The 17,570-nt window shown below is 50.7% G+C and overlaps 2 protein-coding genes across 3 annotated transcripts in view; one reads left to right on the top strand and one right to left on the bottom strand.

The window, feature by feature from the left end:
• FBXW8 (F-box and WD repeat domain containing 8) overlaps window positions 1–4,910 on the bottom strand; it is a 53,279-nt gene extending 48,369 nt beyond the window's left edge. For both annotated transcript variants that reach the window (XM_052795753.1, XM_052795754.1), the window contains exons 1-2: window positions 4,346–4,910; window positions 1,375–1,479 (exon numbers count right to left, since the gene is read on the bottom strand). In XM_052795753.1, the coding sequence (XP_052651713.1) occupies window positions 1,375–1,479; window positions 4,346–4,624 (384 nt within the window). In that variant the 5' untranslated portion in view covers window positions 4,625–4,910. The remainder of the gene's footprint in view (window positions 1–1,374; window positions 1,480–4,345) is intronic.
• A 2,677-nt stretch (window positions 4,911–7,587) lies between these two features.
• Window positions 7,588–16,523, top strand: HRK (harakiri, BCL2 interacting protein). Its single transcript, XM_052795770.1, is given in 3 exon segments — window positions 7,588–7,613; window positions 7,615–7,900; window positions 16,404–16,523. Coding segments are annotated over 2 exon segments (264 nt in total). The 3' UTR covers window positions 7,853–7,900; window positions 16,404–16,523.
• Window positions 16,524–17,570: the final 1,047 nt, after the last annotated feature.

Raw genomic sequence — 17,570 nt, 5'->3', positions numbered from 1 at the left:
GGGAAGAGAAAGACAAAGAATAACCTTAAAGTAATCCACTTCAAATATGCAACCCTGTTCCTTTCCATGGGATGCAGCCTTTACTGATCGTGTATCTCTACCTCAAATGACAGAAACTCGAGCATATCTGAAAGCTTCACAGTCCCCTGGACAGCACCAAAAAATAATCCTAGACAATGTTTTCCTCTGCAACAGAAGCCCTGCAAGAGGAATTATTTTTCTTCTAACAGTCCTTGTTCCTAAAAGGCATTAGCAAGTCAAAGATTCAAGCAATAACCACCTGTAGCTATTTAACGCCATGACTTGCTCATACTGAACATTACAAGTCCGATTTCATTTCAATGCATGTGCCATCTGGATAATACTTGTGTCTAGTTTACCATCCACAACAAAGCTATACCCTGTCCATCACTTTTCAATTTTTACATGTTAACATTTCTTTCTCTTGCAACAGTCCAGGGCATGGTTTGAGTGTAACACAAAGAATAGTTTTGGTTGGATTTTTGTGAAGTTGCAAGATGTGCTTTGTACGTAAGAGTTCAATGAACACCAGCCTGAGACACTAAATAGTGGTCACAGGAGAAGCTGGCAATGAATATGCACAATATTCTACTCTATTTCACAGGGTAATCAACACTTGCCAATTAAGTTTGCTTTGAAGACTCATTCAGAGAGCAGGTTCATCATTCAACGTGTGCAGAAAGGACATGAAGAGGCTCAATAGTGTGGGCTGAACAATTCTTAGTCAGGTGTGTGTGTGAGCGTTTAACTTAGGAAACGGGCAGTTTACAACTACACATAAATTATGGACCATGTCTGAGTACAGACCAGTGAAAGCACTCTCTTAAAGTATCACCAACGAAAAATATAAACTCCTTGCGGGGCGGGAGGAAAATCAGTGTCCTTTAGGAATTTAGCCTCACATGAAATTACTACAAACAAAAAGTTACTACTCCAATTCCCATGGTTCAAGTCACGGACTGGAAAGTGGGAGGAACAGCTTTGTTGCCATGCCCTTGGCACTGTAAAGTGCCGAGTTCTTAATATTGCAGCAAGACACTCACTTGTTTCTAAATACATTCGCTTGAATCAAAAGATCTTTGCAAGTATTTATTTTAATTTTTAAGGCTTCGCTCTTGCCCGAGCCACAAATGTTTTATTTAACTCTACTCAACTGCAAGCTATAAATCCAGCTCATTTACTGTTATTTTTTCAATATTCAGCTTTGGATGTATTTCTAATAAGTAAAAGCACAATCAGCTGAGCTACTACGGCTACCACGCATCTTCCCTGCATCAAGGTGCCTGACTGTTTCTTCAATATTTCTGCCAGTTTTACATGGTATCAGAGAAACAAACTGTCAGCAGCACTTACCTGAGCACATCTTCCCAATTCAGTCTTGCCCAGGTACTGAAATATCTTCAGTGCCAGTTCATAAGGCAGCTGGATATCAAAGAAAGGAACCTCGTTTATTTCATTCTGAAAAGAAAAAAAGAGAAAATAATTTGTTAGGCTTCTTTAACGCACAGCTAGATAGCAGCAAAAGTTACCGTAGTACAAAGAAAGGACGTTGCATCCTCAGCGCCATCACAGTTCCATAAAAAAGGCAGAAGTAATTCTGCCTCCCCTTCCTTATGGGCACAACATCAGAGACACCACGCCGGCATGAAGGTACCTGAGCTACTCTTTGTTCTCTGCGAGTCATATCAGGTAAAGAATATTAGAAGGCTAATATTGGAGCTAAAAAGCAAATTGAGGAGAACTGCAAGGCTTGTCTATAGTCAGATGGCAGAGAAAGGCAAGACACGAGCTCTAGTCAAAAAGTTTGTCTAAGGTTTCAGCATCAAAAAGACCAAACAAGTAAGCACTTTGAAGATATATGCCCACTGTTAATTTCACTTACAAGATTTCAAACACAGATGATGAAAAATGAACAAATATTTTGATATAAAACTGAATGGAGATGACCTTACAGTTTGTTTCTGTCTTTCATTAGTAACGTATAAATACCTTCTTAATATGAAATATGCTGAAAGAGTTGCTGCTTTAACTGATTAAGTATCTAAAAAAAAAAATTAAAAGCAAAGAATCCATCATTTTAATCTAACAGCTAAATGCAGCACATACATTTTTTCCTACAGGTTTTTTTGCTTGTTTTAACTACGTAATTATTAAGTCTTCTTCCTGCAGTTATGACATCAAGATTTGTCCTCTCCTTCATTTTTATCTGGACATTCCAAATTTTTATACTATATAACGGAGAGAGCAAAATCAGCCCATTCTGACCATTTCTATGTCACCCATTTCAAAGTTTTGCTCTCTAGTGTTTTTTCCTGGTTTCTGTACCTCCCCAGTGCTCCCAAACACCTGATCACTCTCCATCAATCCCCATGCACAAAACCAGCTGCTCAGTTAAAACCTACCTCCGTTGTTTGCCATCAGAAAGTCAGGCAGATCCCAAATCAGGATCATCCCTTGCCTCTTAGCACTTCTCTAGCCCCAATACCTTTGTTTCTTTGTAGGCGTCTTCTACAACTACTCCTTGCTCATTTAAACCTGCACCCTTTGCAGTGCCAACGAAGCAGCAAAAACAGGCAATGCTGGGTTTATTTAAAGTACAGTTACACTGGAAAACCATTGTATAATATGGTTGCGTGGAAGCTTTTAATGCAAAAGGTGTTCTACACTAGGTAAGTGTTTAGACAGCACAAACACGGGCAATGTTCCCATTAGGTCTTTTTAGCAAAACAGCACCAGATTATAGACACTGGAACCTCGCGCTCATTCTAAAGTTACTTAAACTAGGACCTTACACCAACCTTTCTGCTCCCCTCCCTCCTTGTCCACAATTTTCCTGCACAAACAGCTCCTTTTCCTTTCCCTCTGCATGAAGACCACTGGCTCTGCTGCCTGCTGTGGATTTGCAAGATTGTTTGCTTTCACGCGATTTAAATTGCGTCTATTTCCAAAGGGGACACCAAAGGAAAATATGGAAGGAACTCTGAGAGCACATCTCCATGGCCACATGCAGACAGACCCCAAGCTGCCCAGATGTGAACCAGCTCAGATCCAGGAGCCGCATAACCATTTTAGAGCAACACGCTGCCCAAACTAATAAGATGAGCCATTCGGCAAGCCTTATTAGCTCTAGGCTTATGAGCTCAGGCACAGCACCACTATAAATATATTGCTTCCAAATTGGAGTTGACTCACATCCAACCAGCAGAACCCGGTCTGTCTGCACGTACCCAAACGTATCATCGAAGGACAGACTGCCTACAGACAGACCGGTACAGGCACAACAGTCAAGACCGATAGCTCTCTCATGAAAAAGGGGGGAAAAAGAAAGAAAAAACAGCTATACAGATTTTTTTTTTAAATAACCTGCAAGAGTATTTATAGTCAAACTGTAAGCACGAGCTTGCGACAAAGCTCAAGCAATGGCTCATACTAATTCCATTCTAATGCAATCTTAACACTAGAGACAGATCAAGGTCTTCCCTTCCCACATCCCCAAAATTCACGCAGCTTGTCCTTAGCACAGTGCTCACCGCCGCAAACGAAGCGGTAATGTTAAGTCAGCACCAGCCTGTCTAAAAGTCTACTGGAATGAATCCAAAACTCAAATACTGCCATCCCCTCTGAGACAGATTTGGGCTCCTGTGTGCTAATGGAGCACTAATTCTGTAAATGGATTAATTTGTGCCTTGCAGACAGAAATTTAATCTGTTCCTTTTAATTTTTTTTTAAGCAAAGAGTAATTAGTCACAGTTAGGTTAGTGAGAAGCAAGAAAATGGGTTTCCCCCCTAGTTTTCCTACGCTGTAAATAAAATATCTATTGCATTTAGAGGATTTACCAAAGTAACTTTTATCTGGTTCAGAACTGTATTTAAGACTATTTCCAAATTAACTCCTTTATTTAAAGAATTAACACTTGTTCTTTTACTACACCGCTCTGTCACAAAGCAGGATACCCTTAATCGCTGGCGCTGCATCAAATCGCCTGAACACGCCACAAAATTTTTTTTTAAGGGGAAGAAAAAGTGCCGCCTCATAAGAAGAAAAGTAGATTTTGGAGGGCTAAAACCCCTGTAAGACGCAATGTATTCAGAAGCTGAGCTTATACGCAAGCTCGCAGGAACCCAAAACTCAGCGTCCCCCTTTCTCGCCCCATCCCAGAGAGGAGGCACCACCACCCCCAACCCCCCCAAATTTCCACAGCCCCCCCCCCCTTGCCACGACCCGACCCCCCTCCTTCCACCCCTCGCCCCCGGTCTCTACCCCGAGGCAAAGCGCCAGGGCCGCCACGGCCGGGGCACAGCCCCGGGGCCCGCAGAGCCCTACCAGGTCTCGGATGAGCTGCCCCAGCAGGTCGTCGCCGTCGCCGTCCCCCGCGGGCTCCTCGGTGGGGCGGGCGGGAGACGGGCTACGGCAGGCCGGGGTGCCGCCGTCCAGCAGGCCGCGGGCCAGCGTTAGGTAGCCCGGCTCGCCCGGTTCCGCGCCGCGGCGGCTCTCGGGCTCCGCTGCTGCTACCGCCTCCCGCCGCCGTCGCTTCGCGTCCCCCGCCAGCTCCTCCCGCCAGCGGCGGCGGAACAGCTCCAGCTCCGCCGAGACCTCGGCCATGGCGGCGGGGCCGGGCCCGGCCCAACCTCCAACCGGCCCGGCCCGGCTCGGAAACCGCCCCCCGCGCCCACGCGTTCCGCCGCGCAAAGGTTCCTACGGCCGCCGGGGCCCGGCTGACACGGCGGTGGGGGCCCGCCGGCCGCCATTTTGTGGGCCCGAGGCCGCTGTCAGCGGTGGGGCTGCCGGCCCCCGGCGAGCACACGAGGGGCGCGATGGAGGCTTAGGGATCCACGGCCCCGCATTGGAAAGGCGCTGGTGGCCGAGCGAGGGCCGGGGCGAGGGCAGGGTCCCATGCCGGCGCCCCGGGCCTGGGCTCGGCTGGGAAGCCCCCAGCTGCCTCCCAGCCGTGACCGGCCCGTGTGGCCCCCACGGGGGAAACGCCGCCGCCTGAAAAGCCGAAGTGAGGCCGCCAAGCAGTTGGTTGCCCATGGAGGAGGCGCAGAGGTGCGTTGCTCTGCCACCGGGCGACGGGCCCCGGTCGGGTCGTTTCTTCCACCCGTTTTGTTGGCCAAGTCTGAACCAGAGCTTGTGGGGCAGGGGTGGTCCTGCCCCACGCCGTGTCCGTTACACCCCCTTGGGAAGATGCGCCGCGCTGCTCGGCGCGCCCCGAATCACGCCCGCCTCCTTCTGCAGCCGCCGCAAGCCCGAGAGCTGCCACTTCCGTGGCGCTTTGGGGAGGAGACGACGTTTGCTCCGCACCTCTCCGGTAGCAACCCACCTTGTGGCTGAAAGGCTGCGTCTCAAACAACGGCTAAACCCAACCGCTGAAACACGGCTACTATTGCTTCGGCCGGTCCAGCTGCCCGGAGGAGTGGAAAGGCCGCGAGTATTCGAGTCTTCAGCACAACTTCTGTGGAGCGCTTGGGGGAATAAAACAGGTAAGCGATACTTGTCCGTGTCAGTCAAACAGCTGGTTGTCGCTGGGCGACGGTGGACACGCTAAAATGCGCGGTCCTTGCTCTCAGCAGTGGCACATGCCAATGTACCTCCACCCTCGCGTCCGCCTCCAGCTGCTGCCGTTCGGCATCCTCAGCGGCCCCTTGCTGCTTTTTCTGCTTCGCAGAGTGTTCCTGCCCGTGCAGGTTACAAAACCCAACTTAATGAACACAAACAGGCGTTTTGGATTGCAGGAAAAACCTGAACTACCTCATTGTGGGGAGGAACTCGTGTGTGTGGAAACCCCACAAAAGATTTGTTTTCCCTACAAAACAATCCTTTGGACTTGGAGGAGGATCTCCCCGGTGTGTATATGCTGACTGCGCTGAGCCCTGCAAACAGAGGGGCTGCAGAGCAGGATCTGCCCCTGTAGCAGGTCGTGGGGCTGCTCCAGGGAGGGTAAGGTGGTTTGGGAAGAAGGCAAGCCCCAGGAGGGTCTCCTTAGACCCCTTTGCAATACCAGGGTGATCTGCCAAGGGGGTTGCAGCAGCCTCCCTGCCAGGCAGAAGGGAAACAGGCCAATTTGGGGTGATTCCTGCCCCACAGGGAGCCCCTGCTGCCATCTCCAGGGCTGATGTGTGATGGGGAGTCCTACTGGGGGGGGTCTCAGCCCTGCTTCTGTGCTCTGATGGCTGGCGGGGCTCCACATCCCCCTGGGTCAGTGCCTGGGGGCTGGTGAGGTTGCTGTGCACTCCTGTGGCCACCTGAAATGCGATCAGAATCAGTAATGCTCAGGGTGATGAAATCCCCTCCAGCTCTATGTAATCCTGTCACCGCCCCCCCTCCATCCCCATGCTGTCCTTCCATCTCTACACTGCCCGCTCCATCCCCACGCTGTCCCCTCCATCCCCACGCTGTCCCCTCCATCCCCACACTGTCCCTCCATCCCCACACTGTCCCTTCCATCCCCACGCTGCCCCTTCATCCCCACGCTGTCCCTTCTATCCCCACACTGTCCCTCCATCCCCACGCTGTCCCCTCCATCCCCACGCTGTCCCTTCCATCCCCACGCTGCCCCCTCCATCCCCACACTATCCCTTCTATCCCCACACTGTCCCTCCATCCCCACGCTGTCCCCTCCATCCCCACGCTGTCCCCTCCATCCCCATGCTGTCCCTTCTTTCCCACACTGTCCCTCCATCCCCACGCTGTCCCCTCCATCCCCACGCTGTCATTTCCATCCCCACACTGTCCCTTCCATCCCCACGCTGTCCCTCCATCCCCACGCTGTCCCTTCCATCCCCACACTGTCCCTCCATCCCCACACTGCTCCTCCATCCCCACGCTGCCCCTCCATCCCCACACTGTCCCTTCCATCCCCACACTGTCCCTCCATCCCCATGCTGTCCCCTCCATCCCCACACTGCCCCTCCATCCCCACACTGTCCCTTCCATCCCCACACTGTCCCTCCATCCCCACACTATCCCTTCCATCCCCACACTGTCCCTCCATCCCCACACTATCCCTTCCATCCCCACACTGTCCCTCCATCCCCACACTATCCCTTCCATCCCCACACTGTCCCTCCATCCCCACACTATCCCTTCCATCCCCACACTGTTCCTCCATCCCCACACTGTCCCTTCCATCCCCACACTATCCCTTCCATCCCCACACTATCCCTTCCATCCCCACACTGCCCCTCCATCCCCACACTGCCCCTCCATCCCCACACTGTCCCCTCCATCCCCACACTGTCCCTCCATCCCCACGCTGCCCCCTCAGTCCCGCACCCCCCCGGACAACACAGTGACCCACCACACACACACACACACACTCTCCCCTCCATTCCCCCCATCCCCACGCTCCCCCCCCCCCAGCCCCGCACCGCCTCCCCGCTCCCCGCGGCCGAGCGCCGCCCCGCGGGGGATGATGTAACCCCCCCCCCGTCCCCCGCCCGCCGCCGCCGCCGCCGCCGCCGCCGCCGCTGCTGCCGCCGCCCCGGCCCCGGCCCCGGCCCTCCCCTCCCTCCCTCCCTCCCTCCCGCACACGCCGCGGCACTCGGCGGCGAGCGGCGGGCGCAGCCATGTGCCCCTGCGCGCTGCACGGCGGCCCCCCCCGCTCCCTGCCCCTGCAGCCCCGGCCGCGCCGCCCGGCCCTCGGCCGCCGCCCGCCTGGTCGCCGCCCGCCTGCGCCGCCTGGGCGATGAGCTGGAGCAGCGGGCGGCGCGGCGAAAGGCGCGGGGCCGCGGCCCCTCGGCCGGCCGCCGCCTGGCCGCCGTGGTGTGCCTGCTGTGCGCCCTCACGCCCGCGGCCGCGCTGGCCTGGCTGATCCGCAGGAGGAGCCTCTAGGCGAGAGGGGCGCTGGCCGGAGCGGGGAGCAGGCGGGACGCGCAACAGGTCGGCACCGCGCCGCGGGGGGGGGACGACGGGGACGAAGGGCTGGGCGGCCGCCGGGGCTCGGCACGGGTCGGTCCGGGACGGGACGGGACGGGGCAGGGGTGGGTGCCGCACGGTGCGCCGCGGCCCGGCGCGGCGGGATCCGGCCCGGGGGTCCGGCTCGGTCCGGGCAGGCTCCGGCGGCGGGGGCTCGGCCCGGAGGAGCGCGCTGTCCGCGGTACTCGCCGGGCTGCGGCGGCTGATGGCGGCTGCGGCGGCGCACGGGGCCCCGGGCTGCCCGGTACCGGCGCTGCCGGATCGCACCGACCTGTCCTCTCCCTCTCCTTCTCCCTCTCCCTCTCCCTCTCCCTCTCCCTCTCCCTCTCCCTCTCCTCTCCAACTTCCCCTTTCCCAGGACTCCCCAAACACCCCCTTTGCCCTTCCCCAAACTTTCACGGCTTCCAGCCCCGTGCCTCCCCTCCTCCCGGGTCATCCGTGCTCTCATGGGGCAGTTTCAGCTCCGTACCCGCACTGGGTGAGCCCGTGGCCCCGGTGGGCCGGCGGCAGCAGCGCAGCAGGGCAGGGCAGCTCAGGGGGATCGGAGCAGACCCCACGTCACCCTGACTGCCGGCCCTGGGAGATGGGGGATGCTTGCCCCGCACACCCGTGCCGGCCAAGCCTCCAACCTTCTCGTGAGTGGAGGAACTTCCCCTGTGTCCTGCCATCCCCCGGTGGGCTTTAGACCCACGGGTGCTGCAGGGCACCCATCGCTAAGGTCCCTGTGTGGTGGGATGTCCCCACAGGACCGTCCAGCGGGGCAGCCTGGGACTTTGGCCGGCTGTCCCTGGCTCTGTGTTTTGGATAATAGCTTGCCCAGTGCCAGAGGCTTTCTCCAGGGGGGGTCCCAAGCCAGCAGCCAGGGAAAAGCATCCAAGCACAGTTACTGCTGGTTCCTAGAGCCCCCACTGCGCTCCAGAGCCACCGAGCAAACGAGCAGCAGGGAAATGGGACGCACCTGGTCCTGTAACCCTCATTGTCGTCCTGGTGACACCTCCTGGGCTGGTGGGGGTACCTCTGCGCCCTCAGCCCTGGGAGCACGCAGGGATACTGAGCATACGTGGGGTCACCTTGGGGATTTTGGGTGCTCTGAAGTGCTCTTTGGGACATGGATTTCTCCCCACAGACATGAGGAGCAAGGGCTTCTATTTGGGGTGCTTTAAATTGTATCTATGAATGTCCCCCGATGTCTATCCATGTTCAGGGCTAAGTGCATGTCTAACTTTCAGCATGCGCTCATCTCCCACCAGCTCGGATAGGGTTTAGACGAGAGCTTAAAATCAGTTGAAAAATGCCACCAATACTGGGCTGACTTTGTACAATTTCAGCCTAACTGGGCTGTTTGCAACTCTTGGGCCAGACCTTGGCTGTCAGGAATCAGGTCTTACGTTGCAAAATGTCTTGCATGCTTTTTAGGTGCATGAAATACCATTAAATACATATGTATAGTGTGGGGAAAAAGTATGGTTATCGAGAGAGTTTAAAAACAAGGTTTTCCAGCAGGCATGTGTGTTTGCACTGCGTGTGTGTGTGTGCGTGTGCACTGCTGTATGGGGGGGGCATTGTTGTCATCTGTCTGTCTGAGCCACAACTGCTGTGTCTGTGGGGAGGTTCAGCTGGTTACCTTTGGAAAGCTTTCTTTGAAAACAAAACCAGAACAAAACTGGGTTTTTTTCTGGTGAATCAAAGCCTTAATTTCTATAAAACCGTCAGCTCAGAGGTATGAGTTTCCAGGATGGTGTCTGCAGAGCTGTGCCCAGCAAAGCCCTTGGAGAGGTAGTGTCAGTGGTGCAGGGCAGCGGTTAGAGACCTGGGACTGCGGTCAGGAGCAGAGCTTAGAGATCTTCTTTCCTTTCCTCTCACTTTGTGGCAAGTTTGATTCTAGTGTTTGGAAGCAAACCCACCCGTCTGACTTTCTTGCCTCTCTGAGCTCAAAAAAAGTCGAAATCCAAGGGGGAACAGCAGTGATCTCCCTCATCTAGTGTCCCAAGTGTCCTTTTCTTTCTAACAAGCCGGGGAATTTCCTCCCTGCCCAGTCTGGGACTTCATCCCGTGTAGAGAAGGTGGCAGGTGAGAAGGGCTGGCAGAGCGAGCCGGTTCGCTGGCCCTGTGGATCCGTGCACACACTCAGCCCAGACTTCCTGGAAATCCCACGAGGCCAAAGCTGTTTGGATTTTTAGTTTTTGTGAAGGTTTGCATAGCTTTGGTTAGGCAGATAGTATTTTTTTTCCCCGGTCTCTTCTGCTGTTGACTCTGTGGAGCCCTCACCTTCATCTGGCTTTATGCACTTCAGGCCCAACAATAACCAGTTGCTTATAAATTGCTTTGATAAAGACACTATAGAAAAGCAAAGCATTATCCTCAACACAACCGAGGCGAGCTCCTTCAGCATGCACAGTCCTTCCTCACAGCTTCAAAGGCTGCCGCAGACAGGACGTGCTGAGCTGCCTCCAAATGCTCTGGGGCTTCATGGACACAAATACAAATGTAAGTCTCTGAAAAGAAGATCCTTGTGTGTGATGTGAAGCAGTTTCAGGGATAAAGAGGCCAGATGTGGGAGAATAACAAGCTATAACAGTCTCCTGGTTGTCCCTATGCGCAGCGGACTGACCTGTGTGGCTCCTGGCAAGCTTCTAAGGCACAAGTGACCAAGCTGCAGATGAAAATACAATGCAACCCCCAAATAATTAAATATATCACCTACACTTCAGTTTCTGTGTTATTTTTGCCATTAAACATCTTTTCTATTCATCCTGAATAGTAATTTGCTCACGCCAGTGGAGGTATCTGGTTATCTGCAGTGTCTCACAGCTCAAGTGATAGTGCAGTGAGCTGAGTTAGACTTAAAGATGTGGTAAGACAGCATTGTTTTATTAACTCAGCCGAGTATTTCTGAACAAAATGTGTATTTTTCTGCCATCCTCAGAGACGCTCTGCAGTGATAATAACACTGTTCTGCAACAAGATGGGAAGTCCAGGCTCTGAGCACTTGTGATCTTGGGATTTCATGGAACGGCTCATAAGAGGAGAGTAACTTGTACACTTAATAAATGTGCTGCAAAGTCAGCATTTGTCTTGTGAACTGGTGGTTGCAGAAGGAATAGAGAAGTTAGAGGAAAAGGCCAGTTTCAGCTTGGCTTACTACTTGAGTTCCCCTCCTGCTTTTTCAAGTGGTAATAGCCTTTTGCATTGGCTGCCAGGAGAGTACGTACTGTTTCTGAGGAAGAAGGCTGGTAGGTGTTCCCTCAGGTCCTTGTGGCTTTACACAACAGTGCAGCTCAGGGAATAATTCTGTGTACCAGGGAACTTCTGCTCTCCCAGCCCCTAGATGATGCCAGTGAAAGCAGGGTTAGGGCTGCTGCATGTGACCAACTTGTATCTGTGGGCCATGCCTGAGATTTGGGGATGAATGCTTTGCACATGGCAGTTTTATAATCTATAATCTGACATCACCTTGAAATATCCAGCCAGGGCTTGAAGTATAGTTGTCATGTGCCAGTTTGGCATACAATGTCACTTGTATTTCGCTCTATTAGTTCAGAAGTGGCAGTGTATTAAAATCAAACCCTACTTGTCCCTGCCAGCTTCACCAGCCTGGTTCTGTGCCCACTGTGTTGCCAGTAATTCCCCCCACTGTTTGCTGCGAGGTTCATGCAGAGCCACTCTGTCCAAAGTCTCAGTGCAGTTAATTATCTGTATTAAAATTGGGTTGGTAAGATTTCTGGAGATGTCACACTGAGCTGTGCAGGAGTGCAAAGAAAATTAAGGACCAGAGGCAGTACAGCTAGCACAGGACTAAGCCGACTGGCTCAGCAGTGAGCTGCAGTTTTGCGCAAGGACAAACATTCAGCGTGTTGCACCCTGTATGCATCCCTGACACAAAGAGGCAAGCGCTGTTGTTTGTCCTCCTGGATAACTAAGGAAGAAGGAGCCTGCCCTTCCTAGTGGCAAGCATCCTACTCAAAAATGCCAAAGGTCCCTGCCACCCTTGCCTCAACCTCACAGTTAAATTGCAACAGGAAAACCTTCAACATTAACTTTAATGATAAACAAGCAGCAGAGTTTTCAAAAATGAACAGCAGTCCAGAAATGCCTCTTTCCGCAGGTGGGCTGTGGCCAAGCAGGCTGCTTCTTTGCGGAAAGATTGGAGCCCCAACATATTTCTTTACTCTGTCTGGGTTTGTAGAATCATAGGATGGTTTGGGTTGGAAAGGACCCTAAAGATCATCTAGTTCCAACCCCCCTGCCATGGGCAGGGACACCTTCCACCAGACCAGGTTGCTCAAAGCCCCATCCAACCTGGCCTTGAACACTTCCAGGGATGGGGCAGCCACAACCTCTCCGGACAACCTGTGCCAGTGCCTCACCACCCTCACAGGGAAGAACTTCCTTACATCTAATCTAAATCTACTCTCTTTCAGTTTAAAGCCATCACCCCTTGTCCTGTCACTACATGCCCTTGTAAAAAGTCCCTCCCCATCTTTCCTGTAGGTCCCCTTTAGGTGCTGGAAGGCTGCTATAGGGTCTCCCTGGAGCCTTCTCTTCTCCAGGCTGTACAACCGCAACTCTTTCAGCCTGTCTTCATAGGAGAGGTGCTCCAGCCCCCTGATCATCTTCGTGGTCCTCATCTGGGCCTGCTCCAACAGGTCCATGTCCTTCTTAAGTTGGGGGCCCCAGAGCTGAACGCAGGACTCCAGGTTCCTTGATCTTCCTGTGCTAAGATCTCCCGGGAACACCATTCTTCCGAGTTCTTCCCTAGTAGTTAAACTCTTCTTTTGCCTTACCTCTTGAATCCCCTCCTAATTGTTTTTTGGTCTTCCAAGTTACCCTTCCGCCTCCCACAGAGATGCTAATGAAGTGTGAGTGTACATGGATGCAGGCTGCTTGGGAATTTGACAGGGCTCTTGCCCAGCCCTTGTTTTCTCATTAACCTGCTGCTGCATGAGGAAGGAAGTGAGCGCGCCTCGTTTTGTCCCTGCCTCATGCTCTCCCTTAGCAATCCAAGGCCTTGAATATTTTTTTTTCTATAAATATATCAATAACTGTTATTTTGTTTGTTAGGAGTGGAAGGTATGCCAGCTGAATTGCCTGTGTCATTTAAGTCAAGAAGTTACATGCTGACACGTTAGCTGTGAGCAGAACTCCTTTTGCCAACTGCTGTAGGGGACATGAGCTCAGATTCTCGTATGGCTTTATGCAGGTGCTACCCAAGCATGGCTTTGTGTCCTGTCTCTGAATAAAGATTAGTCAAAGAAATGCTGCGATGAGACTAGGGACCCCCTGCCTGAGTCATTTCATGCCCATCCTACTCAGCGTCCCAGAGGAGAGCAGCTTTCGTTTGTTTGGGTTTTTTTTTTTTAAACACCAGCTCAGCAAGCCGTGTGATAAAACTGTAGGATTTAAGGCTGGAGAGTTCAAAGTAATTGAGAAGTTGAGATGCCCGTATCTATTAAAAGCAATGGGATGTGTCGAGGCTGGCTGAGATGGTTTTGCAAATATCGGCCAACACGATTTGCCGTCTCACAACCTCATTGCTCAATAGGTGCAATGAATAAGAGCAACTTTCTGAGCAAAATCTGCATCTCCCTAAATGACCAGGAAGAGAGGGATACGTCACCAAAGGGAATGTTGGTTCCCATGAAAAATTCCAAAGCAAGTGATTTTTTTCTTTATCACTTCAATCCATGGTTTCAATAGACTCCGCATTTTTCATACAGGAACCCAGCTATAATTCCTTTTTTTTAATAAGTAAATGAAAAATTTTGATAGTAGTGGACAATCCCCTCCCCGAAGTTTCTACATTATACGAACGACATGCAAAATAAACAATTTTTCAGCAGCTCTGCAGAGGGGATATGCTGGCACTCTTTCCAACTTACTATCCACCCCAGTATTACAAATGGGATGTAGTTTGACTTTCCTCAGCCTTTTTCAGACCGAAAGTACCATATTTTGATCTATTTGCTGAGTGCCTATTGTGGGAAATTTGGAGTAACTCCATTGAAGTCAATTGGGTTGCCCTGGATTTACAGTGCTGTAAATGAGATCAGAATTTGGCTCAAAGTATATTCCATTAATGAGTCAGATACTGGCAATGCAGCCAATATGCACCCAGAAATGGCTTTAACACAGCCTAGGATATTCAAAATTGTTTTATTGAAAGATGGGCTGAAGGCCAGGATTCTGGGGTTCTCTTTTATTCTTTCCATGAAATTCACCTTTATGCAGAAGGCCCGCACGAGGCTGATGCAAAACTTAAGAGCCATTTAAGCTCTTAGAATAGGGCTTGTGAGATGCATAAACATTGTGCTGAGCTCTTTGCCTGCCCCAGAGCAGATTTATCACTCAGAGTTCAAGACATTCTAGGATTTATCAACTTTTACAGGTTTTTAAAGATTTTCTATACGTTAAGTGACACAGAGAGACAGTTTGTAAAATATAATGACACCGAGGGTGATCTGTTGCAGGCCATAGATGGCACAGTAGGACAAGGGTTCACAGCTGGCATTTGGAAGAAGTGCTACTACAGGAGAAATAATAAATAAAGATTAAATGTTTGTGCTTTGGAGGAAATCCTTTAATCAACTCCTGAAGTCTTTATTCCAGTGTAACTTGAGTAAATACCTCACCTCTTGGAGCGTAAGCAACTGCATCGCAGGCTCTTCCTCCGTATCGCCAGCCCCGTTTCTCAGTACCCTACACGCAGCTCAGGTTGTGCCCTGCTTTCCCACCCCAGCAGTGCCGATGTGGTTCATTACAAAGACCTCTCTATAAAGACATCTTGTGTGAGAAACGCAGATGCCCACAATCTCCTCCTCGTGACATTTCCCAGGTCTGCAGCAAGCCGTGGTGCTGTCTGTCCGTCTGTGCTCAGCATTGGCCTAGACCTGAGCGTGCAGTCGTGCAAGCGCAGGCTGAGATTCCCCGGAGGTCTGGGTGGGAGCGCGGGGCGGCAGGAAGGAAGGGCTGTCTCCTGTGCGTGCTGGCCAGGAGGCCGAACCTCTGGGCTACTTACTGACGGTCTGTGCTCTGTCGGCTGTTTTTGTGTAGCCGGTATTATCATGTTCATGCTTTCTCAAGTAGCGAACACCTTTCCTATTTACCTTCTGCCAAAAAAGCTAAGTAGCTCTGCAGAAAACCTTTTAAAGTACCTCCAGTACTTCCAGAGAGCGGGTACGTATGTGAAAGTCTGTGTGCGTGCAGATACAGAAGCCACAGAAACTGTGTGGCTAGCTGGTAGCCTTGATCACAGCAAGACAAATGAAAATGTGCTTCAAGTCTAGATGATTCATTCTGGCTTTAGTCCTTCAAGCTATTTTCACTGTTGCTTCAGATTCCTCAAAACTAGAAAGCAAGACTGTAAACTGAGGGAGGGAGAGGTGGTAATTGCCACATCCTGTGCACAGCAGCAGCTTGAGCAGCTGACAGTAACTGGGATAAAGCAGATACGGTTAAATATTTTGAGGCTGAACCAGAGACGTTCTAGGTTACTCAGAGTCCATCGCAGCACCAGGATTTGCCCTCTTTCCTCACAGTGCAGGTTTCAGTTCATCTCAAAGGCAGCGCCACTGAATCGTGATAACCTTCACGCTGGCATAAACAGGGGCAAGGGAAGTGATTCTGGGTTTACATCGGAGTAATGCCGATCAGACTCTACCCCAAAGCTGTTTGCCAGCCCTAATTACACTCTGACTTCATAGCTGATGCAGTTGCACAGTCAGCTACTCCCCCCTCCTTTCTCCCACCCGGGTGAAATCACCTCATCCAGAAGGCCAGCAGAGATTTCTCCACTGAGGTTTTTACAAGATCACTCATTGTCACAGTCCCTGCAAACTAGACAACATAGTCTGAAAGATGGGATCTACCCCAGCAAATGCTGGTATCAATAAACCTAGGTATAAATGCTGGAAATGGGAATTTCATAGTAGATGCCCCTTGGGCACCTCTCCTGCTAATTTGCACTTAGATAGGTGCCTTTCTCTGAGCGCTTTATTAATTAAGGCTTGCAGCCCACCTGTGAGGCAAATAAGTTATTACTGCCCTCATTTTACAGCAGCAACTGAAAGAAGTGGTTTGCCCAAGGCCACAAATCTAATCAGTGGCAGAACCAGGAATGAGTGAGTTCTTCCAGTCTCCTGTGATACTCAATGCACCCCATTGCCTACCTGTAACAAAATTAATGGCTTCCCTAAAAGTTAACATTTTTGTTAACGTGATGTAAATGAAGATGGAGCACCCAAAAGAACGAGCCTTGCAAAATGAGAGCTCACCAGAAATCCTGCAGTAGCACAGGGATAAAGGCGTAATCTCTTGTGTTGAACCACAAAACCATCCTCCCCATAAATTATATACCTCTTCTTGTCAGTAAATTTAGCAGGAGGGTTCGAGCATAAATTTAGAAGAAGCTTTTATTGTAACCAATGCATCAATATAATTAAAACCAAACACAATTCTTTTGCTTTCTTAGGCTGGAGAAAACCCTGTGCCCTTGGAGAAAATTGTTTCCCCTTTTCCTACAGGGAATCCAGAGCCTGAGCAGCAGCTGTGAAGAGTGGAGATAAAGAAAGAAGTGGAAGATGTTGGAAGTGCTTTGGGCAACGTGAAGAAGGATTTGCACGGAAGGAGCTGTTCAAGAGCCCAGCAGCAAAACAGAGACACATACATGCTTATATATAGAAGAATGTAAACCCTCCTGTATGCATACGTTAAAACGTGCATGCCTTGTTGAGAACGTAAGCAACATTCCTTGTAGATGATGGTGGTCTGAGCATTCATGCTCCTGCAGTCTGAGTCAAAAGATTAGTGATGTCCTTGCTGTAATGCTAGCATTTTCTCCACTGCACCTTGTTTATGGCAACATAAACGTTCCTTTCAATGCAGCAGGAAGAAAAATAATCTATACATCCAGAGCTAAGTAATATCTTGAGAGATGGAACTTGCTGCAAAATGGGCATGTCCTAGCCGTGGCGGTGGGGGAACAGGTGCTTAGCAGCTCGGACAACAGACAGTTTGTGTGTGTATATATTAAGCGCTATAGCACCAGGTGAGACAAGCTTTTCTTATGACTTTAGTTTCTCTGGTGCTACATTTAATATTTGTCTGGGGCTAAACTGCCTCTCTGTGGTGCTACAGTTTCCGCAAGAGGATGTTCTGAAACATGGGACAAGGAGAAATCTATTTTGGTTATTAATATTTATACACAAGATAGCAAAAAATAATACGTGTTGAGAAGGTGCTATTTTTTTCTTTCTTTCAATCTCTGCATAAACTAAGACAAAACAAATAATCTAGCCCAGAACTTTATAAGACTAATTTTCTTTGGGGCAGTTCTTTTTCTTTTGACGGTTTGGAGCTTGGGAAGCAGCATTCACTGAGGTGGCAAAGACACACCGGCTCTTTTCACTGCAGTGTACCTGTCAAAGTCTGCTAGTGCAGAATCTCCTACAGCTCCGGAGCTGGGTATTCTCCTGGATGGTGATTTAAGCAGTCTCAAATCCTGTGAACCAGGGAAGAGAACTATATCTAGACTAATCAGTAGACTGGGGGATAACAGGAGAACTTGTCCTTAGAAGTCAAAGGGCTTTTTTCAGTCTAGTACTGAGCACTTTTTTTCTTGCAGCCAAAACTACCTGTC

Source organism: Harpia harpyja, chromosome 9 (genome assembly GCF_026419915.1).
Source record: "Harpia harpyja isolate bHarHar1 chromosome 9, bHarHar1 primary haplotype, whole genome shotgun sequence".
NCBI lineage: Eukaryota > Metazoa > Chordata > Aves > Accipitriformes > Accipitridae > Harpia > Harpia harpyja.
This window is presented reverse-complemented; position numbering and strand designations above follow the sequence as displayed.